Raw genomic sequence first — 25,992 nt, 5'->3', positions numbered from 1 at the left:
GTCCTCTCATTTCTGGAAGTGCTCCCTTTGTGCTTGGCCTGAGCCAGGTTAGCAGGACTCCCTGGGAAGGCAGATGCAGCCGTTGCTCATCCTGCCTCCAAGACCCGAGTCCGTCCGGTTTCACAGTCAGACATCCCGCTCGCAAACAGATTACAGAAGAGAAAGCCACGGGCCTGGCTGATATTCACAGCAAGCTCATTTCCTCCCTGTAACGAGTCAATGTGCTTCGAGTTAATTGTGGCAGTGTGTATTTTGTTAACCTTTCAGATATTAGAGTGGGATTAAATAGGAAGCGATCTGCAGGGGGATATGTTCCATTCCTGTAAATGTTAAGGTCAGTTAAAATCCTGTTTATCTAAATTCCTTTAATCTGAAATGCTGTCTTATCCGAATCTTGGTTCTGTCGTCTTTTTTTTTTTTTTGTAGCATGCTCTGGTTTTTGCACAAAGCTGCAGTCTTGATGTTATCTCAATTATCCACTGAACTAGTTCACTCGTAGATTTTCTGAATATCCGAAGCTGAAGTTTATTCAGTAGATTTTTAACATCCCCAAAATGAGGGATCCTTCCTCATCCCCTATGAGGAAAATAGGATGATACTGTAGATGTAAGACGGAAAATATAGAAGTGTACACCCCATAGTTAATTATAAAAGAACCCCTCGTAGGTTTTCCTTAATTAATCTGGATGGCAAGTACAGGTATGAAAATAATATATGCTGGTGAGGAAGAAACATCTCATTATTGCGTTGCTACTTTACACCTCAGGCTTCATTCCTGCCTCATAAGAGCAGCCTCCCCCTTTGCTGTTGACATACAGGAAATCAAAATACATATTTCACTCTCCTTTACAATCTCCATAACTTTCATACGTTGCCAGCAACATAAACCCTAATTGTCTCTTATCATGTCCGGAAATACTGTACAGCAGTTGTGGTAGTCTCGAGTTGTAGGGATTTCCACGTGCGAGTGTATAAGCGAGTTAATGGGGTCAGGAAACATCGGCTGGTCACAGATAAGGTGAGCTTTGAGGAATGAGACTTCGCGTTTGTGAGAATTTGCAGGCTGTGAGTGACATCTGCACTGTCACTCAAACACAGAAACATGTTTCTTCCCTCCTGTGGACACATTAATTCAGTAAAACTGATAAGCCTGTTACTCAAGGGAATGCCTTTTTGAATTTTAAAGAAACAGTGACCACTTTGACGGTGAGCTCTAAGGTATTTTTAACTTCACTTTTTCCAAGTTCTTTGCCAAAAGGTGGTATATTGTTCAAGAAAAAAAAAGAACAACTTTCCATTTAACTGCCCATAAAATGCATTGTTTGTATGAATACGACTTCTCTTCCATTGCAGCAGTGCCCACTCTATAATCTTAGGGCCTCCCCAGCCGTACTGGGTTGAAGCCAGAATAATTCTGTTGTCATTAATAGATAACTCCAAGAGGAGGGGGTCTTTTCCCAAGGGCAGGGAGTGACAGGACAAGGGGTAATGGGTTTAAACTGAAAGAGGGAGGTTGAGATGGGACATCAGGAAGGAATTCTTCCCACAGAGGGTGGGGAGCACTGGGACAGGTTCCCAGAGAAGCTGTGGATGCCCCATCCCTGGGAGTGTCCAAGGCCAGACTGGATGAGGCTTGGAGCACCCTGGGCTATGGAAGGTGTCCCTGCCCATGGCAGGGGGTTGGAACTAGATGATCTTTAAGGTTCCTTCCAACCCAAACCATTCTGTGATTCTATGATTCATACTGACAGAATTGGTAGCTGACTTTTCCACGCTTCTTTAAAACCAGAAAAAGTCTAGGACTTGTTTTACATGCCTACAGGTTTTTAACTGAAGAGAGCCACACTATTTTAGAACTCATAATGTTGTGGGTTGGGTTTTTTTTAAAAATCAGACTGTTTCGTACTCTCGTGCTTTCTAATGCAAAACCTAAAATATCAGAATGGAGCAATAGTAGGTTCCTGTTAAACATGCATTTTCTAGATGTCTAATCCCATTATCTAAACCGTATTTTGCACTTATCACTTTTGGCAGTCTTATCCCAGATTTTTAAATTAATAATTTATTTCTGTGATTATTCTGTATCCTTACATTAACTTTGAACAGACAGAAAAACTAGACATTTTTCGAGTCAGTCTAAAATGGTGCATTTTAGCCTCTCGTCTGGCCCCTGCCTTTCAATGTGAAAATCTTTTCCATATGAAAAGGTATGCTTACTCTCTAGATTCGACAAGTGCCCTTTAGTCTATGAATGTAACATAAGCTTATTAGAAATTAGCTTTAATTTTTCATTGACTTAATTTCAAGTGAGTTGATAAGATTTTAATGTCAGGCTGTGCTTAAAAATTCTCTCTTTGACAGGAACCTTTAAGTATGGCTCCTGCTGATATAGGGCTAATTTTCAAAAATATGAATTATGAAGTTATATCAAAGACTTCATTGATGTCCTGACATTAATTATGTCTGTGCATTCCTTGGCAGATATCTAGGGGGCTCCAGATTCTCATCTAAGTGAGGTTTGGTTGTGTTTGTCCTGCGCCAGATTTAGTATATATTTCACCTTTCGTGAAATCAGTTGGATTTTTGCCACTCATTCAGTGGGAGTTGGATCAGACCCTCGGACTATAATTAGAATCTGCAGTGAGCCTACTGCTAAACTTAAGCTTGCATGCAAATGATTGCAGTCTTAAGTCTTATAAACACAGAAGAGATACGAGTTCATTTCTGTTTGTATTTATTTTGGGGTTTATTTTCACTTATTAAAGGACAGCTTTTAAATTTACGTGAAAAGATACAGTTTGGATGGCATCCTGGATTATGCTAATTTAATGGGCTCTAAAAAAAGTGAAATTTGATGCTATTCAACCGTTTTCCATTTTAATATGGAACCAGTCTATGTATAAGCCTGGCTGTGTGTACAATACATTCACCTATAAATAAACGTGGGCGAGAAGCGGTGAAAAATTATTTGTGAACATTTCAGCAGACTAAATACTGGATGCTGGCATGCTGTGAAGGAAGAAAAAAGAAAGATCTTTCAATAAACAGCCAGCAAGCTAAAATGTTGTATATATATGTTATTGGGGAAAGTGTTTGCAGTGACAAACGTCGTAAACATCCTCCTTCCCAGTCTACAGGAAGGAGAAAAGGTTGAATTTCAGTCAACGTTGGTAAACACGAAAGGCTTGCACACATTCAGCTGTGCAGCAGCTCTTGCTACGCTACGTTCTTACTCAGGGCTTAGCCTGGGGGCCAAGTGTTTAAAAGCCAGGAAAGCACCACCTTTTTTCCCACTCACAAGTCCCTCCTTTCTCTGCTTGGATCTTTCCCGCATTTTTCTTCTCTCCTGGCCTGAAGCCATGTCCAGGGTTTGAGAAGTAGTAGGAAGGAAGCATCCTAAGGGTGAAGGCAGACTGCGTAGGACTTGACTCCTTTCAGTACTATTTTCTTCAAGATCTGCCCTTTCTGCTAGTGGCAACCTCTCTTCCTGCAGTAGTGCACCCTGGAGAATATCCTGCAGCCAAGGGAACCGGCTGATCCTAATTTTAGCAAACATTTTGACTTACTCAGTTTCTTGTGAGGTAGGTCTCCTGCCTCAAAAGCTTTTATTGCATAAATTCCCTGAGTTGGATGATTCATATCGGGAGTTTTCTCTAGATAATTAAAAATAGGGGTACGATTAGTGCTCCACAGAGGTGCATTAGGCTGGAAGTATATTACTTTCAGAAAAACACTTACATTAATGGGTGTATAAATCGCCCATGCAATGATGAGAGAAGAGACAATTTGGAATTTTTCACTGGCTGAAGGGAAAGGCTTGTTCTTCATTATTTAGGACCAGATCATGGAGCTTTCATTTAGACTGATGGGCTGTTACTCACAGGAGTCTCCCCACTGGAGCCCAGCAGTGAACAGTGCTTAGCACGGTGGAGTAAGGGCTCCACCACGTCGATTTGAAAAAAAATCACGGTTAGAACAGCCTTTTGAGGACACCGCAGAAGTTCATCGATAACAGGCGTGTGGCTGCTCTTACCTCTGTTGAATAGTTCCACTATACAAAAACAAAAACAGCTTATTTGCAGACTGGATGAGCAGCCATCAATTCTTAATGTTTCCATTTAATTTTATGAGAAATCCCTTTATGTTTTCTTCTGTCTGCTGTCCTCCCCAAGCAGATTTTCTCGTTCTTCAGCATCCTTAAATGCTGAGCTGTCACAAATTATGCTGTGGTTATTTCTAACTGGATCTGAGTCAAATACTTCAGGGTTTGCCGCCGGTCGGAATAAATATGAAGATACAAAAGTGATGGAAAAGAATCGAGTGTTCTTTATGAACTCGTGTTCGTGTGCTGTCATAACACCTTCTCAACAGCCAATCCAGAGCTAATCGGACAGTTCTTCTTTATGTTCTTATTGAATTTTCGTTTACCTTTTATAGACTGAAGCAGCAAAATATTCACCATATAGGAAAACATGCGGATCAAATCTCAGACACAAAGCTGATTTAGACAGGGTTGATAGGGAAGACGTAAGTGTAACAGCAATAAGAGTACTGGGGAAAGAGAAGAGAATGAGGTTAAGGAAAACATATGATTACAGAAATCATTACCAGAAATAAATGTGCAAAGACACTTGTCCAATCTAGAGAGTAAGCATACCTTTTCATATGGAAAAGATTTTCACATCTGACAGGCCAAGGCAAGGCTTCCCGGTGACCTCCATGGGTTCTGGCTCTGGCCCTGGCATGACAGCCACATGTCCAGGAACCCCTCCAGGGCTGACGGCTTGGTGGGAGATGTGCTACAGCGCCCAAGGTGGGACAGTCGTGCGTGACGGAGACCAGAGGGACGGTTTCGCATGCAGGAGCAGTCCATTCTGGAGATCACATTCAGCAATACATTCCCCTACATCTTTCTAGTACAATCAAGTGCTTGCTGGCCCACTTTCTACAATTACTTACCTAAAATAGCCTTGCAGCTGCCATCGTTAGGCTATTGGCTGCTCCTGAAGCAGTATTGCTGCTGCTGTGGTTTTGCCACTATGTCCCGTGTCAACAGGTAGACAAACCACTACAAAGAATTGGTTGTGCCCGGGGCAAAAGCTACCAGGCATTCCAGATCAAAGCCAAGTGTGACTCACCAAACGTCAGGCCTCCACTGTATAAATCCTCCTCCTGCATAAAGCCAGTGCTTTTTTTATGCATAAAAAGCAGTTCTTTCCAAAGCTATTCAAATGCCAGAAATAAGAGATTATTATGACTTCATGTCATGTTGAAAGACAGGTGGAGGAGAGCACAATGTTTGTGTTGGATTCAAATGTCTGCGGAAATCATTCCTGTCATTGCTAATTGATGTTGCATCTGTCTTTAGATTGTGAGTATTGAAAAAAAAAAAAAAGCTGAAGATCTTATTCAGAGAAATAATTACAGTTGTACACTGGTAGATATAGAATTAAAGTACATGGGGGGAAGGGAGCTACATCCTATAATTTATCAAATTTCTACGTCCCTGAAAAATAATCAGATGCCGGGCAGCATGCAGGCCCTGCTGCTGAGGCTACTGTCAAGGGGATAGCAGTGGTCAGAAATAGGCCACTGGTTCTCATTTATGCCATCCATTTTTTGTCTTCTATTGTGTTTGGAGTATTAGTTTCCAACTATCTAGAGACAGGGCAGAAAAACAATGGCAGGCTTTATTAAGAGCTGGAGACATAATCCCCAAGCACGAGTGCAATTGCACAAGTAAGCTGGAAAGGGAAAAAAGGGAATTGTACTTATGTCTGGCTTTCAGGAATTTCACCCTCCAAAGTCCTTCAGAGTGCTATAGTTACAGGCAGCACTAAATCTGCATTACTTTGACAAAGTTTCGTTGCAGCCATTGGAGATTATTAACAGAAGCAGTATATGAAGTAGCTCTTCAATAGATGCTTTACATCCCAGTTGTATGGCTTGGGGGTTCTTTTTTCCTTTTTCTTTTTCTTGCTCCTTTTCATGATGTTGTGTGGATGTTAGCTGAACCCGTCACAGCCTGACTTCTGAATCTTAATACAAAGAACCAACTTGATCTGGTAAAAATTTGCACTGCTCCATGTAAGCCAGACACAAACTTGTGTCATATCGAGTCACCAGACACCCACTTCTCTAGCCACTGTTCAGCAGAACTGCCCTATATATCTATGATAGATATTACTACCATATGTATACATTACTGTATATACCACATATATATATGCCATTTCTGGTTTCAGGAAGAAATTCTTCCCAGAGAGGGTGGGGAGGCGCTGGGACAGGTTGCCCAGAGAAGCTGTGGATGCCCCATCCCTGGGAGTGTCCAAGGCCAGGCTGGATGAGGCTTGGAGCACCCTGGTCTGGTGGAAGGTGTCCCTGCCCATGGCAGGGGGTGGGGCTGGGTGGGCTTTAAGGTCCCTCCCAACCCAAACCATCTATGATTCTATGATCACCATACAACATACGTGACTTGATGAGTTTCCATCACCCAGTGTTCTTGCCAAATACGCTTCCTCCTCTACCTCTATCTCTGCTGCTTTCTTTTACCAAGATGCTGTTTTCAGCTCTGCAGTGGAACATCCCAGCTCAACCCGACTGCCTCACCCTCGGGAAGTCTGTGCTTGAGATACACCAAATACCGCCATGTCCCAGACAGCAGCTCTTCTGCCACTTGGTAGTAAACTATCCTGGAAGGGCCCTTCAGGAGAAAGAGCTTGGAACAGCTCTCCCACGTACTTGTCCCTTAAAAGAGCGCAGTCATGGCTGCTCTGGTGGGTTAGATTCATCCCAGATTGTGTTTTCCACAGCCACTGTGTGTGCAAAAGATTTGGTGTGGGGAAGTGGGAGTGAAGCCACTCCTGGGACAGTCAGCTGAACTCCATATACAGAGCAGTCCAGTTCCTACTGGGGAGCAGTGTTCACAGAAATCCGGTACCCCAGATCCACACCGGGACGTGGGGGTTTTGTGGCGGCTGTTTCACAGGCTGAACTAAAAGCCACAGCGGACTCGGCTCTTGCCCTGGCTCCGGCTTACTGCACGAGAGTGCAAATGTCCTTTGCCCACGCACAGTGGATAACTACAAATTTATGTGGATTTCATTTACAGCTCACCCCCAAAACATTGTTTAAAGAAGGTCTTGGAAGTGTAATTTCATACTAGATCTGCAATTGTGAACCACAGCCTCAGGCAGTAAGATAATTTCCTGGTATCTAGGCAGTAGAGTTTATGTATAGAACTGATTCCTGCAGCTCCAAGGATGACTTCTTCTGATAGTTGTCTCTCTAAATCTCTACATCATGCTTGTGAAACAAGGAATGTGTTCATCAGTTAGGAACCTGTGGTTGTGACATGAGATGATAGAGAGATGTGTCAACCTCAGCATTTTTTTATATTTCTGGAAATTGGAAACTAATTGCTTATCAGAAATGTTCATCAGCAGGATCCTAAGTAAATATTAAAGTTTTCCGTTAAAGGAACTTGCTGCTTCGCTGACTCCGGTTGTAAAGGAGCTGGGAGGGATGGACTCTCCTTTCATACGCTGCCGAGTTAGGGAATTGTAAAATTAAGGTGCTTTTTTTAGCACAGTTCCATAAGACATGCATGTCCAGATGCAATTTTAACTTCTCATTTGCATTGGCAATTCAATGTGTGTAGGAGCCTCCAAAAATGAAATCTTCCATGAGAATTAACTTAGAGTAATATAAAGTAATAAACATTGATCACGGCACCTTCTCGGTTGTCTTCTGAAGTTTATAAATAAAAAACTGCTGCAACGGGTATCGGTGTCTTCTAGAAGGTTTCCTTTCCCCCCTTTACATTTCGTTACAACAGTCGCCTTCACAATGACTCATTGCCTTCGTTAGGAGCGGGAAGACATCCCTCATTATTCATTACTAAAGGAAGGACTTTGCTGCTGCAAAGAACAGCCGTGGCATTCTAATTCAGCTACCTTTCAAGAGAAAGGAGTCAATGTCATTCTTCCCCAAACTTTGCCAAAAGAGACAAGAAATAATGCTGTTTAATTGTCTCCATTTATAAATAGCCCATTCACAGTGAGAGAATTGTATTTCTAATGCTGCAGTCGGGAGGAAAAGATGCACATTTTTCTACATTTGTGTCTGAATTTCATTTCTGGGAGCTCGCGCTGAGACTCTCAAAACTAAAAATGATCGTATATATGTTTGTATAAATATGAAATGCATTTATTTACGATTTATTGTAGAACTTTTTAATTACAGAGTGCTGTAGATGTATTACATAAAGACACACAGAAGGCATTGTTTAAGTAATCCATGGATGTATTTATTTCAAAGGGAGTAGGGAAGACTGTATTAAAATAACTGGTTTTCTTGATTTTACTAATTTAAATGTCCCTTGTCTCTTTTTACACTTTTTTTTTCCAGATTTATTTACTTAGATATTAAGGGACTGGGCATGTATTATGTTTTTACTGTATTTTAATGTGTTTTTTATGAAGGTCTACAGCACGGACCATGTCTCTTTATAAATAAAGCTATGATCATGTATTACTAGAAACCCCATTTCAAACTGTACTTTTGCCAGACTTGGTTAAGATTTTCTAGGAAGGAACATTATAATTGTGTGATTAATCTTCAGAAAAGGGAAATTTTGGCTCTGCAGTATTTCTTACTGTATTAACTTCACAGATTTATAAAACCAACTTGAAACTGCAATGTAAGTGTGTTTATAATGACTTTTAGCTGCTTTAATAATCCTCAAAGTTTGGTGACTGTACAGATCAGAGCTTCACAAATACAGTCCATTACCTGTAGCATCCAGATGAAGTTATCAGAGGTGGAGGAAATTACTTGGGATTGTATTTCTCCTTAGCAACGCACTAATCCAACCTCTGGCTGAGGCTGGGGCTCTCACAGCCCTTGTCTGCATTTATCCCGTTATGCAGCGGGGACATGTGCATGGATGATAAAGAACACCTTCATGGTGAAAGTCTGGCTAAGGCGTGTGTGTACCATCAAACCCTGACGCAGTTGTAAGGCACCCGCTGTGGTAATGTTGTTAGGAAAATTTTCGAGCCAGCCCGTGATTCATCTTTTCTGTTGTTATCGGTATCTACGGTGTGATGCTGCTAATGCCACTCCCTGCAGCTGGCAGTGCTTTATGTCTCTCTTAGTTCATGATCCTGCAAACCTTTCGCAACCCGAGGAGCCCTTGATCATGCAAATAGCTCTGCTAATTGCAGGTATTGGTACTGTCTTATCCCAATGGAGTAAGAACCTCTCAGCCAAGTACTGGTGGGCAAGATGAAATCCTTAGATTACGTGTGACAAGCCATGGCACAAGGTTGTTTTGGAAAGTCACCACTTAAAACCAAAAAAACCCACAACAAGTTAAAACAATGCTGGGAGCTTCGTGTGAAGCTTTCTGGCTGTGTGCATCTTTCAGTGTTTCCAAGCTTAGTTTTTCATAATAATAAATATCAGACAACAACCCTGGGAATCACTGGGAGCTAGATTGGCAGGTCTGAGTCTCCATTTAACATGCAAATGATCAGCCTGTGCCCACATTTGGCCACTTGCTGGGTCAGAACTCGGCTCATTAACACAGAACTCGGAGAGCTCTGGGTGCGTGTGGGGTATGTGCATAATCACCCAGAGCACGGTGCTCTAAGCCAGGAAGTGAACAACACACGGCGTAGAACTGGATTTACGTGTGTGCAAGGAGCCAAATATTGGACGTGTTTTTGCAGAACCCTGATTTTTCTTGGTTTGGTCTTCCCACTCACAACAGTGAAGTAATCAGGCTTTAATCAACTGCGCATTTCCAGACCAGTTATTTGAGATATTTTGTGACTTTAAAGCAATTCCTGACCTTAATCTCTCAGACGGCATGCAGAGTTTCTTTAATGGTGCTGAGGATTGAACAGGAGCCCACTAACACCTGCAGAATTCACCTCCTTGAATTTTCTTAATTTTCTTTGCATTTTCTTAATTTTCACTTTATTAGGCAGATAACAGGACAGCGATTTCCTTCCCAGGTTCCCTTGTTTGCTCTGCGATGTACTGTGAGGTATCAGTCCAGACAAACGTTTCTTTGATCAATGAGCAGAGTAAGCTGTGTGAAACATAACGTGTCCCTTTACATCTCAAGGCATCCACTGTGACAACACGTGCACCCAGGGCCGCTGGGGACCAAACTGCTCCATCTCCTGCAACTGCGAGAACGGGGGATCCTGCTCCCCAGAGGATGGCACCTGCGACTGCGCACCAGGATACAGGGGACCCTTGTGCCAGAGAAGTAAGATTTTCTGTAGATGTGGCAGAAGCAAAGCAGGTAGAAATACTATTTATGACAGCATACAGAGCCACGGGTTTCTGAGCTGCTTTACCTCATGACTTCCTAAGGGCACCAGCTAGCCTAAAAACACGCTTCTTGATCAAGAAGTCAAGACTCCACTGCATTGAGTCGTGCCTTGTGCTGGCCTTCCACGGCACCTAGAGGTCACAGGTGACCTGAAAGAAGCAGCAACACTTTTACATGGCAAACTTGTCAGGTCCTGGGCAGAACCAGATGTACAGTTAAGTGGTGGTACACTACAGGATACCCATGGAACAGTCAGCTACGACCCATCACGTAACGACAAGTGGAGGAGCATTGGCTATCACAATACCATGACAATGTTTTCCTATGTGCCAGAAAAACACAGCAGCCTGAAATAGCTCCTGTCGGATGCTCTGCTGCTACATATTAAAATGCTTCTAGGAGATAAAAATCCTCTCATTTGCTTCACCTGGGAAGCTGCATTTGCCCCTTAGGGACCCTTATTCACTGATCCTACACACAACCTTCTTCCTGTGTAAACAAGATATGGATTTGTCTTTCTTTTCTGCAGCAGCTCTTGTTCTTCCTGTAAGACATTCTGCATGCCCAGTTCATATATCCCCTTTGATTTCACCAGTTACACTTGACACTAGAAGACACTCATCTCTAAAAATAATTTGTAGCTGACAGTTTTTATTTAAAGCCATTATAACAATGACCTCTAGCACTGCTGTAGTTAATGGCCTATAAGCATTTCCATTATAAACCCCAATTTCCAGGTGCTTCAGCATATCTATGCAGCTGTAAAACCACTCTCCAAGGCTAAAATGTGGTCCTCAGAGCTTCAGGGAATTGGGGAAGAAATTGTTTTACAAATTTGAAACCCTGAGAGTGCAAAACTTCCAGAAGTTAATAGTTTCTGACCTTTCTGAGATGAAAAAACTAGCTTAGTTTTATCAGCTGATGGCATGTAGGCTATAAGAGGTAAACCACATCCTCAGCTTGCAACTCCAGTAATCAGGCTGCTCCCTACGGACATTTGCAGAGAAATTTTCCTCCCTGGTGAGAGCAGAGAGGTTCTGTGGATGCTTCTGCTATTGCCTCGTGTTGCTGAAATGCCTCTCTCGAATACACGGCCAGGGCATTCAGCTTGCTCCCACCTCTTCTGCCAGATTCAGACTCCCTTGTGAAGAGGAAACCCCTGTAGGTGAAGGTAGCTTTAGCCTGCTAAGTTTGCTCTCAGAATCATTCCTTTTTTTCTCTTGGAAATTCATTTAGACACATAATTTAGCCTGTAAAGAGCAGGACTGACAGTGATACTCAGCCACCTTGCTCTGTCCACGTAATCAGGATTAGGTGAGACACCGGGATAGTTTACTGCTCTTAGGCCTGCAAAAATGTCTCCAGGAATGATCCAGGTTGTTTTATAGCTAGTGCATCATCAACAAACCTGTCAGCTAAGTTCCAGCTGGAAATCTGCAGCAGTGTAAGAACCTGACACCCTCTGTGAACATACGGACCAGGAGAAAAATTCTCATTCAGGGAAAAAAAAGAACTGACATGATATAGTAACCACTGAGCCAGAACTGTGTAACAGAGAATCACAGGAGTAAAAATAAAAACCATATAAAGTCATTTTTACAGCTACTTACTGCAATTTAACATTTCTTTGTGCTTATCTATCGCAGTGAATGTTTGGACAGTGGATGGTTTTTCATTCTACATGTGCTTAGAAGCAACAATACGCATTTATAAGAGATACTGAACCATAATCCTGGCACTACGTCTTATGTACACATTCTGTAATAATTTCAATCCAGGTTTTAAGCAAATGAAGCACACAGTTCATGACAAGTTTACTCAGCTACCCGGTGTGATTACTGATGCAAATTAGGTGATTTTGTATGCTGTTACTGTAATTGCCATTTTTAGATTCTGTTCGTCACTGATGGATGCTGCTCCTGCAAAGGCATGTATAAACTGACTGCCCCGCTCGAACACAGGAATTGCACCTAGTTTAGAAGCCAGCTTTTGACACAGCATAAAATACTGAGAGGTTCCTAATGCACCTTCTCTGATTCTTTAGCTTAATTTCCAAAGGAAATGGCATTTCGAGTTTCTGTTGTCTGTACAATTACATGACTCTTTCTCTTCCTACCTATCTTAAAAGCTTTGAAATACGTGTTATTAAACACATCTTCCAGTGGTCTTAATCATCTCATGTTTTGTAAAAGAGTTTAGCTGGAGCAAGCTAGAGGGACTCAAATTACTTTTTTTGAGAAAGGCTGCTGAGAGAGCTCTGCTGTATTATTAAGTAGCCAAAGACTTACACGAGGTAGGATGGTGTGAGTGTTTGAACGACAGGAGCACTTTTACTCACAGTTTGCACTTTATTAGACATGGAGTAATCCAACAGGCTTCACAACTTCAGCTGTTCACAAAATCGTGTCTCTATAAATTAAGAAATATTGGTTTGGGATTAAGACAGGGAATTCTGAAGGTCTCAGCAATGACAAATCTTCTGGAAACCTGTAACGGCTTATTTTGTTTTGGCTTCAGTTTGTCCCCCTGGCTTTTATGGACACCACTGCAGTCAGCCGTGCCCTCAGTGTGTGCACAGCAGCGGGCCTTGTCACCACGTGTCGGGACACTGCGATTGCTTGCCTGGATTCTTTGGGGCTCTCTGCAACCAAGGTATGAGTCCAAGACCCCCAAATGCCACCTCCTTTCCTAAGTTTCTGTGTCTGTGACTTTGCAGCAAGACAGATCACAAGGTTCCTGCCTTTTTTCCTTGTTTCAGCAGTTTAGATCACAAGAAATTATTTACTTCAGAGGGAAAATGCAAATAGGTACTTAGTCACCTTTTTGTAAATATGATGTGCTCCTGCTTTCATAAATAAAACAGGTCTGCTGCTCTGTGTTGAGATGAATACGGAATGAGACACCTGCTGTAAATATATCAGCCATCCAATGGTTTTGTCTTCCTTTCTGCTAAGCCTGTCACATCCTACATGTCGGTGGCACCTTCATGCACTCCTTTTCAGAGGGAGGTGTAGGTACCAGTTAAGGTAAAGGTACCAGCTCAGGTGCACAAACCCAGTCACCCAGTTAATGCCTGGAACCTTATTTACACTGTCTAGGACCTGGCTGGGAATAGCTAAAATCCTGTGCCCTCAAACACAAGTGCAAGAGACAGAAAAATTTGCAGCGAGGCAGGGGAAGTGAGTTCATTTCCACAGGTGAAGAGTAGCTTCAGCTCCCCTTAATGTCCGTCCCCTTTCTGTACCTGTGAATGTTATCCCACTGCTAACCACGGGTTTCATTTTCGGTTTTATCCTAGAAGTGTCTGCAAAGTCATTAGGGTATTCTGCAGCCTCAGTTACTGCATGCTGCTGTGGGTATGTTCTACATACAGATTCAAAAGCGATTATTCATAATGGCTGCTGCCCTCGTCAAGTCACCACCCCTGTAAAAATTGAACTGACACTTTTTAATGACCTGCTTTTCAGTAAGTTAGAAATTGCAGACAGCACTTATGCAAAATCATTAAACAGAGATTAAGTATCACCATGTTTTCTTTTTCCTGTGCTCTATAGTCAACGAAACATTATACCAATTAATTTATTAAAATGAACATATTTCAGTGGATTTGTCCATTTTATGTGAAAAGTTAGCCAGATTTCAAAGCGTAAGCAGGGCTAATTATCCTCTTAAGAAAACTATTTTACTTTTGCTCAGATGTTCGGCACTTCTGGTTTTACTTTGAAATGTTGATCTATCCAGCAAATTAATCTTAAAATATTCATGTCCTAATTAAAATCAATTTGTGTTGCAGTTTGTCATAATGAGTTAGCATGTAACTTTATTTTGTAGAAAGAAAAATGCTAATTAATGTTTTCCATTAGAAAAATGTGAAATGAAGATTTTGTTTCTGAATTTTCCTCTCCTTGTGCCGCCCCTTTTCTGGCAGCGGGAACGTTCTTCCACCAGCAGCACGTGCGTGCGAGGAGCTGTGTAACCTCCGAAATGGCACCGCTGACATGGTTGTGCTAAGGATGCTGAGCAGCAAGCAACTGAGCAGCTGCTTTACGAATATCTGACACAATTGTGTAGCAAGGTGGATTGATGTTATCACTGCTAGGACACAACTGACATCCCACAGGGACTTCCCAAGTCCCACTTCAGAGCTTTAATAGCTAATTAACATCACTACCTGCGTCGTGCAATCAGATTGCTCCCGAAGAAAGCAGTATTAGTCCTTACTTTACAGCTTTGTTTAAAAATGAGACATCTGAAAAAGTGCTTGTATTTGGATCGTGCTTCTTTAGAAGAAAGCCACAGTGTCTGTCCACAGCCAGGTTACTTAAACTAATGAGAACAACCATTCTGGCAGGATCAGGTTTGTAATCCTTCTGTGTTGACATTCCGGAGGGCATCATACTATTTCACTGAGACAGGAGGTGCTCACACGGTAGGAACCCCTCTGCTAGCTCTCACTGTGTGGAGCCGAAGCGTTGCTTTTATAAAGTATGACCTGTTGCCTTTGTCAGCATCAGCGTTTGGATCACAAATCTCTCCCTGATTCATTAGTATTCCCTGTTGCAGTGCAATCAGCTCCTATTTTAAGTCAGTCTTTTGAGAACTATTTTTTGGTACATATGAAAAATCCAGCCTTCATTTCAGCGATGTAATCTATCTCCATCTTAAAGATGCAATAAAAATATTGCATTGAACTGCTCTGCAGAAAGCCTTGGGACTGAATAATGGTGTAGCATGTGTGAGAACTTAGGCTAACAGATCATTTTAGTTTTTGCTCTTTCTGTGATATGAGGGCTTTTCTTTCCTTCTCTATCTCTTTGTGTCAGTGTATTGTTCTTTTCATTGTGTCTGTATATTGTGTCTAGTTTTATCTCATTTCAGTCAGAGAACTGTTCTGTTTAGCACATAATTTGAAAGCCAAACCCAACTTTATCCAATCCTACAGATAAGTCCGTAGTATATAGAAATTCATGCAGAAAACAATAGCATCCACATTCCTTGGTTTCTGCCATAGTAGGAGTAGAGGATGGCACGTTATATAAAAGCAAAGGATCACAGCTCAGGATTTCAATCTGTGGCTGATTCACAGCCAGGATAGATTGAGGTCACCTGCAGAGACTGCATATGAGAAAGGGAGAGTGGCCGAAGTGGTAAAACAGTTGCATAATTCAGGGAAGTGCCTTAATCGCTTTTTTGACATCACTATTATTTACCAGGATACAAGTCCAGTTCCGTTTGTTACATTCTTTGCAAAGATGGACTGTATGTTTTATCTTGTTTTGAAAATACATCTGTTTTTGTCAGGGAACACAGCCAATAAGAGCACAGAAATTAAACATTTCATTCATTACTGAGCAGAGCTTTCCATCAACTTTAACGTTAAAGATTTCCAATAATTTGGTGGGAGGTTGAAGATCTACGTGTCCATTAGTTTTGTGTCACTGTGCTTAGGCTGTTACAAGATGACTCTGAAAAAAATTTAAAGTTTCTTTTCTTCCAACTTCAGGAGTAAGCTAGGGGCACAAACAGGAATAGACACGGATTTTGTCGGGATGCAGCACATCTGTTCAACAGCTCTCAAACATGTATATAATCCTTGGAAACCACATTTGCAACCTGATTGAACCCTTACTGCGGCAAGGGCTCCTGGAGAGCAATAGGTGGATGGACGCCAAAAGACAGGCAGGACATTCCAGCAACTGGAGATGTGCTTTGCCTGTGGGAGTAGCCTTCCGCCAGACTTGCATGGTAAAAATACCTATGGAAGTGGCACTCTTGCTCCTGGGTTGCCCTCTGCTTGCATGATTTGAATCTGTGAGGTGCTGGGAGCCTGCCTCCCACCAACATTGCTGAAAGTTGAGTGTATTTAGTAGCAAAGGCACCTTCCTCTCCCACCACTGGCACACCAGGGGTAAGGTTTGCAGCTTGTGGTCCATTATGACTGTCATTTTCAGTCAGACAATACAAGGACGTTAGGTTCTAGTGGCAGACCTGAAAGAGTCCCCATTGCTCTTCATCTTCTTCAGACTCCTTCACTAGGCTGATAATCAGTCTAAAATGTTCCTTTCCTACTTCTGTTGTTCTTACTGTTGAGGCTCTAATCCTCTGAGCCAGCACAGAGCCCTAGGTCAGGGTTTGCATCAAGGGACCCCCTTGGCAAGTCCCCAAATCAATCCCTTCCAGCCACTTACTTGTGCTTGCTACAACTCTTGCGACTCTCCTCAACCTCAGTGTTCTCTTCCCCTCCCAATAACCCCTTTTCTCTGTTTTGTCTCTCCTCTTTTCATCCTTCCATAATGCCCTTCAATAATTGTAATCTTCTAACTATATTAGATTCATTTTCCAGCAGAAAAATGGATTTGGAGATTACTTTTTCCTGGTGTGTTTATGCCTGGGATGTAAGCAAACAAAATGGACTTTAATACTTTCTGCCTTTTCCTTCTTTCCAGAAGAATTTTGCCCATTTGTCTTCAGCAAAGAAAAATGTTGCAATTACTTTTATCTCATATTGCTAAATGCCTTCCTCATATTCATTATGAAGGGCCTTCAGCAAACTGCCTTACATTTTCACAGTCTGCCCCAGTGGAAAATATGGGAAGAACTGTGCTGAGGTCTGTCAGTGCACCGAGAACGGGACGTGCAATCCCATTGATGGATCGTGTCAATGTTTTCCAGGCTGGATAGGGACGGACTGCTCTCAGAGTAAGCAAAGTCTTATTTTTCCACCTCCACTTTAAAACAATGTATTTTCCTGTTTGGTGTTTTCTGAAAGTTAAAGACAGATTCTGGGGAAATCCCTGAGGTATTCCAGCAGCTAGTGCCTTACCCTCTATAGCTTATTTATTTTAATTAATGTAAGTTAGCTTTGGCTGGAATTAGTTTCTGCATCTGGAATTTGCAGAAGCCGTTACTAGCTTCTGTTACAGGAAAGGGAGGTCACAAGCTTTTATCAGAAAAGAAAGCTCCATGCTCCCTTTTAATTTCTAGCTGGATTCCCTTTTATTTATTTTTTGAAATCATTTTCTTTCAGCTATTACATTAGAAATTATTAACCCGTAAATGTTTTCATGTACCAAGCCCCCAGAATTGAGAAATTAGGCAGCTGAAATATTTCTATTAAACTTAATTTAATTGTAAAAGTCAACGTGGGCTTGAAGGGATGGAGGATTTCTTCATGAAAATTGCCCAGGTAGAAGATTGGCATTTGCTGATCCCAACGTGTCATTTCCTGAGAGCATCCCTTAATTGAAGATAGATCACAGAGGGAAGCAATATCCTATCATTCAGAAATGTTACTTCATATTCAGGATACAACTAGCATATTAGACAGCATTCCAGAGTAAAATATATTAAACTTCAAGTGATAAAGTAGGAATTGGATAAAAACAGACGGTTGTAATTTTGTATCGTCCACAGACAGAATATTGCTGTCACTCATAAACAGAAAAAACAGAAGAAAAAAGGCAGAAAGCTCCACAGATTCCTCATTATATTTAGCCATGAAATTGGGAAATGACTGTTAGTTTCTGTTAACCTTGAAAAAAGATGGTCTTTCTTACAGTGAGGCAAGCCAGCTCAGCAGCGCAGTTTCCAGTTTAGCCGGCAGAAGGACCTGCCGATAGCTGCTTTGAGTTCTGGAGGAACGAAGCGGGAACTGGACTGTGTCCTCAGTTGCGTTCTTGTAAACAAAGTGTAAATCTCCCAGTGTGAACCTGGCCTCACCCCAGGCTCCTGTGGGAACCTGGCCTTGCGCACCCGAGCCCAGTGCCGAGCTATTTCAGTCAGACCTCCCTCCGCACCAGTTAACCTGGAATGACCGAGACACGGAGCTGCAAAGGAGATAATTTTAGCTCCGAGTCCAGAGCCAGTTCTGGAGACTCTAACAGACCCTGCAGCTCTGGCTTACACAGGCATTGTAGAAGTATTTCTGGTTGCTTAAAGCACAAATACTTCAGGCCAAATCCTGTTCAGCTTTACATTGTGTGAGTTCAGTGACCTTTCGTTTGATTTACGTCATAGCAGGGGTTTTTTGCTATTCATTCTGGCTTTAGAGATGTCTGTCATATGCCAGAAACTTGCATTTAGCGTCAGAATTGGAGCCAGTGGCATCCATGGAAATAGGCACGGTTTCTGTACTTTCAGGTTTCCTGGGAACCGTGCCTTATTAATTCATGTCTTTAATAGGAAGCAATGAAAAGTGCTTTTTAAAGCAAAAATATAGTTGTTATATTGAAGGGTTATCATCATTTCAGATCTTTTAGTCTGGCACTAATAACTGTAACTTACTGCATTCGTTTTTGGAGGGAGGCTTAAAATAACTTGAAAATGTATTAATATTGTACTTGTTGAAATATATAATAGGCCTGGAGATTTTAATTTGATATTAGCCCCATCAACAGAAGCAATCCGAGTTTGTGAATTCATACTGTAAGAAGTTTTCTTTACATTTTTACGTAATGTGAGTAGCACTCTGTGCTTCAAATGAATGTGGTAATTTTAGTATTTGATTGCATAGCAAAAGTAAACCATGAATAGCTGGGCTTTATTACTCAAGAATTCCAGAATATCAAAGAGAAAATTAAATTACCTCCGTATCTTACAACCCTGTCTAAATTGTCTTCACCGATAATGCGGGTAAGGCCGGGAGAGTGGCTGGAGCACTTAGACTAATGGAGCTTCCAGGGTCGCTGTTTTCCTGCTTCCCAGGGCACATGTGCAGCCAAGACCTGATCCTGCCGCCTGACCTACACAGGGAGGAAATCCCTCGTGCCAAGGCCCGGCAGCGTGGGAGAGGCTGCGGGTTGGCGCCCCGGTTTGCGAGGGGATCGTTGGCTGGGAAGAACCGGCCATCGGCGGGGAGTCGCTGCGGCGATGCCAAGCTCCGCAGTGCGAAGTCCTGCCTTGGCTGGTTCTCCCTCTATCGTGTTCCTCCGCAGCACTAACACAGTATAATTGCTTTTTTTTTTTTTGTCAGCTGACAAATCTTTCTTATTTTCATAGCTTGTCCCACTGGTTTTTGGGGCCCTGATTGCTTTCATTCATGCAACTGCCACAACGGAGCGATGTGCAGCCCTTACGATGGAGAATGTAGATGTACTCATGGTTGGACGGGGCTCTACTGCACTCAGCGTAAGCCTTTCAGGGACACTCTTGTGCCAGGGAATCTGTCAAAGTATGTGCTGCTACCTCGTGTCTCTTCCAAGTATTGCAGTCTTCCCCGTTAAACCACCCGCCTCTGGTGATAACTTCACATCACCCCGAAGAAAACAGTCCTGAAGCTTTCCAAGGATGTTTTTATGCCTGCGACAGTCGATAAAGGAGGGGCCGACCATTTAGATTATGGACTCGTTGTCAGATTTTGCACAGTCTGTGTCCCTGCTTGTTAAAGCCCTGGTCTATGTGGTCTGATTTAGGAAAATGTTTGACATTTCTCACCCTACTAGTGCCAAATTATCAGCACTGTATGAGTGAGGAGATCAAATTCTGGTGAGCCTTTTAAGAAGGCTCTTGCACTTGCAAGTAACTGATTGATCTCTGGCCTTTCAGAGATTTCTGTTTAGTCATCTTCTTTCGCTTCTTGAGAATGTAGTTTGTACAGATGGGTCAAGTTTTCATTCTCCTGAAACACTTAAGAGGCAATTCTGTAAGATAGGAGAAACTGCTTCAAGAAAATTGGCTGTCGTAGTATCTCTGCATTTAGATGATCAAATAAATGTTATTAAACATACAGAGGCTGAAAATCCATAGATTTATAGACCCACATATTTTGTGCTGATAACGCATCTGAGCTGGTGTTTCAGCTTATTTCTTAGTCTTTCCTTATTCTGATTCCTGAAAGGTTGCCCAGCTGCTTTTTACGGAAAAAACTGTGCCAATGTTTGTCAGTGTCAGAACGGAGCGGACTGTGACCACATCACTGGCCAGTGCACGTGCAGGACTGGGTTTACAGGCAAACAGTGCGAGCAAAGTAAGTAGCGATGTGACTTCATTTTTCTGTTTCTCCGGGGCGGGAGGTGGGGTGCATGTCAGAATTCTTTGCAGAAATAGGCTCTTAAATGCGGTGTCGATCTCAGCAGGACGGGAACCCCAGGCACCTTATATAACCCAGCAGGAGAAGGGGCCATCTCTGCAGAGCTGGATGGACTGTTTAAGCATAAAGTAATATGGTGAATCCTCTGCAAATTAGGCCTTCACATTCCCAGCCTAAGGTTAGGTGGGATAAAAACAAGTTGCTGCACTCAGTGGGGCCTGGATGTAGCCTTCACAAACAGCTGGTACCTACTAGAGAAACGCAAGCTGCATCGTGCCCTGCTCACGCTGCAGAGAGCAGCAGCATCGTGTTTCCAGACACACGAAGGAAAGCAGAAGGCTTAGAAGAAAGTAAGCCCTTTCTGCTTTCTGCCTTCCCAGGAATACTGGGTTCTTCTTGTGTAAGTTGTTATGCTATAGGTGTGGGACAAGTAAAGATTCATCTTTATAATGAAAACAGATCAAGGGAAAAAAGGTTGTTTGCCAGTTTTGGAAGGATCTGTGTTTAAGTTGAGTAGTGAGCAAGTGTTTTAACAACGAACTTCAATTACCTTGCAAGGGTACTGGCCTGTCTTACTGTAATTGTTGTCAATGTCTTGCTGGCATATTCAGCACACCATGCCAAATGACTTCTTTTAAGAACAAAGAATCAGGGTAGTGGAAACTGTGTGTGCTGTAGTTGAATAATTACTTGTTTGTCCAGTAGAGTAAATCAAAAGAAAATTCTCACACCCTTACTTGCATTCAAAATGCAGGGTGAATTCTGTCTCACCTTACCAAGGCATTAATTCCACAGGGTTTCCTTCCAGTTTTTGGCAGTAAGGTAATACAGTAACATTCCGGCTAGATTTGGAAGGGAAAGCTTCCTAACTGTGGCTTTCTACATGGATCTTTATGAAAGGATTTTTACATACAGCTAAATTCATTAACATCTTCTCTTTTTGCACATACTTGCCTTCAGCAAAACATGTGTCTGTGGACCCAATTTGCCTGCCTGTGTGGGGATTACACGGGACACCACTGTAACTGTACGTGGCCAGCTTGCTGTGAACTTGTGTACACCCTCACTGCAGCCATAAATAAAACAGGAAACAAAGTTCCATAGAAGAAGAGCATCATAGCAGATTTTATACAAGAAGCTGCCTTCATAATTTGACCTCTGCACAAAGCCCGAGGCTTTCTTTTCTATCCAAACTAGGGATGTATTTATTTATTTGTTGTTCTACTATTTCATCTAAAAGTATCTCTTCATTAAGAATCCTTCCTTCTCAAAATCCTGATGAACGAGCAGTCACATCACACTGCAGATTAAACACCTGAATGCAGACACTGTTTCTGTGGTGCCATCCAAAAATTTAGGCCTTATTTATTTTAAGTAGGCTACAGGTTAATATCACAATGTGCATTAATTGTAATATCCTTCCTAGTTTGGGGACCCGCAGGTGAAAGAAAGAGCTACAACTCTAATACGCACTGCAAATCGTTTTACAGATACTGTCTACTGTTAATTACTTAGTATTAAACTTCAGCTACTAGAAGTTACTTAGAGACTGCCAATGGGAAGGTATCAGCATGCTGTGGAAACATTTGCCATGACACACAGGAAGTCACATCTTACACAATTCGTATTCTATGGAACCACAGCAAGTGTGCCTGCGATCAGCAATGCGCCTTCTGCACAGACACGAGTAGGATGTGACAGAAAGTGTTTCCTTCAATTTATTATTGAATAGTGCCTCAAGAAGTGTAGTAAGCTGCCTACAGATTTATTGTAATAGCCCATCATGGTAATTGTATGAATAAATTTCTCAGCTGGACATTCAATCATTTTGTCTTTGAGAGAAACACAAAGACAGGATAGAAATTCCTTCTATATTAGGGATCCTAATACAGAGCAGATCAAACCATTCAGATAGTTTGTAATTCCACCTACGATGTTATCCTCATCTTCTAGCACTAGTAAGGGTAAGTATGAAAGCACGTGGGATTTGTTTGGTAAAACTCGGTCGTGTTCATGTAAAGGTACATTGAAACTTCTCTTTGCAACTATCCTCATCAAAAATCCACGCAGCGTTGGTGGACAACGCCATGCTCTTTCAAGATGAATTCTGTACACTTGCAATAGGTATCAAGCCTTTTAAAGTCTCTGTACACATTACTGGTTTCTTCCTTGTGAAGTCTTTTAAGACTTTTCTGTAACGTTAATAATAAATAATACCTCAAATAATAATACCTGAATACAAATAATGTAGTTTAATAATAACTCCAAATTGTATACGAAATACATTTACCTCCTGCTTAAAATAATAATAATCTAACACTAGTGTGTTGTCCTGGGGACAGGATGAAACCAGGGAGACTTTTCTACTGAATTTTCCATAGCAAGCGTTTCACCCATTCCCAAAAATAAGTAAATTTCTTTCCAATCTTTTTCTTTGGCTTCCCAGAGTGCTCCCCAGGAACATTTGGTTATGGCTGCAAACAGCTATGCGAATGCATGAATAATGCTACGTGTGACCATGTCACAGGCACTTGCTACTGCAGCCCAGGCTTCAAAGGAATCCGATGTGATCAAGGTACAGTGAAATTCTAGCTGTAAGATCTCTCTCTCTTCCTCTCTCTCTCCCTCCAATGATGTACTTGCTTTAAAAAAGTAGTATTTCAAAAATGAAATGCATGATTCAATTTACAGTGTGTTATGAATTACTTTTAACAGCGGCTCTCATGATGGAAGAATTAAACCCCTATACTAAAATTAGCCCTGCTCTTGGATCAGAGAGGCACTCAGTGGGAGCAATCATTGGAATTATTATTCTCCTTCTAATTATTATGGTCTTGCTGGCACTGTTTGTGTGGTATCGACGGAAACAGAAGGAGAAGGGCCATGACATGCCAAGTGTATCTTACACTCCAGCCATGAGGATGACTAATACAGATTACTCACTTTCTGGTAAGGGTCTTTTTATGTTAATCAAATATAGACTCATATTCCTGTATGTTGGGGAAATACAAGCTTCTGTGATGTATAACATGTGTTACTGAGCCTCAAAAATAATGACACTTCTGTTCTTCCCCTGAATACCAGGATTTTTTTAACACAACAGGGACAGGAAAGCAAATGTAACTTAAAACTTTGAGCAGCTTTATAGGTGAAAGTTTACCTTACATGATACAGGATATACCTAGGCAAGAGATATGCTGCATGGATTACAGCAACTCCAGTTTTTTAATCGGCTGCGTTCCTATTGCAGTGTAGAGTGTTCCCTCTGTGAGACCATCAGAAGAGGACTTTTATTGGCTTGAGGAATGGGATTGACTGGGTCAATCGTAAGGTTTTATTTTTGTCTATGTTGCAGTTTGTGATTTGAGGCAGCCTCTTTGTTGTTACTCTCTTCTGTGCGCAGACCAGTCCATGTCATCTAGACAGCTGGTGTGAATTTCCTTCACAGGAGCTAATGAAAGCAGAGGAGAGGAAGAGGAAGGCTCTTAAAAAAATTATACTGAGATCACATTTCTTGCTTCTTTTTATCTTCTGCTACTGCTATGGATGACAGCTTTTCTTGACTTAAACTTTGGAGGATGCGATCTCCTTTTCACACTGTCCTTCTTCATTCCTCGATGGCCAGTATCAGACAGGATGCCAGACAGGAGATGGCTTTTCTTCCTTCTTGCTTCCTCCAGTCTGTCTCTAGTGGACAGCTTCTCGGGGTTTACTGCCCTCTGACTGCACTTTGCTTCTTCGCTTCCCTTTAAATGACTGAAACTAAGTCCCAGTCAATACGAGCTCCCGAAACAGGCAGAGGTTGCCTAGCAGCTCTGCTTTCCCAGTCCTCCCTTGCCTTTTTCTTCCTTCTTTTTAGTCTAAATACGCGAGGCCCAGCCACTTGTTGCTGGCTCTGACTTGGCTTCCAGGGTGGCGCAGCTGGAATCTTCGTTCTGGACTTTCCTGCCCTGGATGGACCTGGAAGGAGCCTCTCCCACCGAGCCAACAATAGTAGTGCCTGGCTGCAGCTGGGACTTAGTCCAGGAGCTTCTCTCATGGCACTGTGACTTCACTCCTCGTATCAGGGGCATGGTTTCCTGCGATGGGGTGTCAACATCAGGGACTGTCTGCTGACCACCATTCGCTAAACTCATATTTAGACCACTCAGGCCTATATTAGAGCATTCCTTCTTCTGATAGGGATGGGGAAACAAATCAGCTTTGGACCTCTTCCCATTGCCTCTTATTTTTTAATTTTAGCTTTGCAGGCTCTTGCTTAAGCTGTCCATTTGGGTAAGAAATGTCTGAAAGTGTTGCCAGAGACGGCTCGTCGGATCCTTGGCTAGTTGCCAGCACAATTTGGCCTGAAATTTGTCATTTCAACGTCATTAGAAGAGCCAGACCATGAACATGCAGTAGGCAACCGTGGCACATCTCACCAGCAGCGAGGCTCTGAGTTCCAAGAGAGCAGATCACAGCTGCTGGCATGGAAAAATGTTCTGAACTTTTCAGCGATCCATTTCTTTCATACTGGCACCTTATCCATTTATTTACAAATCCTCTTTTAGTTCTGTGCTTTCCTAGTTTATGTGTAACACAGCATGCTTAAGAGGCACAACTTACAAATTTCAAAATAAGGAGAGGAATATTGCTGAGGTTGGGAGTTCCTGATCAGAATAATTGAGTTCCTCCTTTCAGACCAGGGAGCAAAATCCCCCTGTTGTTTTTTCTCCATATTTTACCATGACGCTTCCTAATCAACCTGATGGTATCCCAGTTTGACACTCTGCAAGAAATCCCCAAAGAGCCAATGCTGAGAGAGAATACTGTCATCCTTTGAAGTTAGCATAGGCAGATGACTTTCCTTCTCCTACTTTGGAAGACGTTGGTAGTCCAGGACTGTCCTCACAGGTTATGTCTTTGTGAGTATTGCATCCCCTAGACAATGTTCATCGGATTGCTTTCAGGGGCAGCCGCCTATCCCAGAGCTCCTGATGCCACATGATACTAAAGTACTTGAGGAAAAAAACTACTTTGGGGATGGCTGAATATCTGAGGGATCACATCCCTCAGCTGCATTGATCCCTGCATCCAGAGATCTCTTCTGGCCCTTGGACAACGACCGTGAATGTAATTCCTGCCCTTGTGGCATTGCTGCTCTGTGTCAGCTCGCTCTGTAAAACACCTGAAGTACACAGTCCCAAACAGCACCAGGTCAGTGGTATTGTACCAGCTTCTCTAGGAAAAAACTGGATAATCTTTCCTTCCTGTTCATCTCAGTCAGAGACGAGAATGCGGAGACTGGGCCCTTTTTTTTAATTCTTTTTTTCTTTGTGCAGTCCCTGTCGCAATATAAATTTTGTCACTCAGGAAGCTGCAGCTGAGTGGGGTCAGCCATCTCTTTCTGGAGTTCACAAGAACAGTTTTCTTCCTGCCTCTCCCTTGAAAAACTCCGCTATCTAAGCTTGCAGAGGAAGACTAAGAAGTTAGAAATCACACTGCTCCATCTTCGTCTCATTATAAATTGTCTGCAGGTATCAGCATTGCTTCAAGTTTTGATCTTAGCTTTAAAAGAGCGTTTACAAATTCTAGACAAGGGCTTCTGAAAGCTCCCTGCCAAATTCTGACTGTCCTC

General features: G+C 42.3%; 1 protein-coding gene across 1 annotated transcript in view; it reads left to right on the top strand.

Moving 5' to 3' along the window:
- Positions 1–25,992, top strand: part of MEGF11 (multiple EGF-like-domains 11) — a 206,854-nt gene that overhangs the window by 154,361 nt on the left and 26,501 nt on the right. Inside the window, exons 14-20 of the mRNA XM_010158263.1 lie at positions 10,136–10,282; positions 12,866–13,000; positions 16,919–17,047; positions 19,346–19,474; positions 20,184–20,312; positions 22,822–22,950; positions 23,091–23,324. Coding sequence (XP_010156565.1) covers positions 10,136–10,282; positions 12,866–13,000; positions 16,919–17,047; positions 19,346–19,474; positions 20,184–20,312; positions 22,822–22,950; positions 23,091–23,324 — 1,032 coding nt within the window. The remainder of the gene's footprint in view (positions 1–10,135; positions 10,283–12,865; positions 13,001–16,918; positions 17,048–19,345; positions 19,475–20,183; positions 20,313–22,821; positions 22,951–23,090; positions 23,325–25,992) is intronic.

Source organism: Eurypyga helias, unplaced genomic scaffold (assembly GCF_000690775.1).
Source record: "Eurypyga helias isolate BGI_N326 unplaced genomic scaffold, ASM69077v1 scaffold4039, whole genome shotgun sequence".
In the NCBI taxonomy this organism is placed as follows: Eukaryota; Metazoa; Chordata; class Aves; order Eurypygiformes; family Eurypygidae; genus Eurypyga; species Eurypyga helias.
Note: the sequence above shows the minus strand (reverse complement) of the source record. Positions and strands in the feature narration are given on the sequence as shown.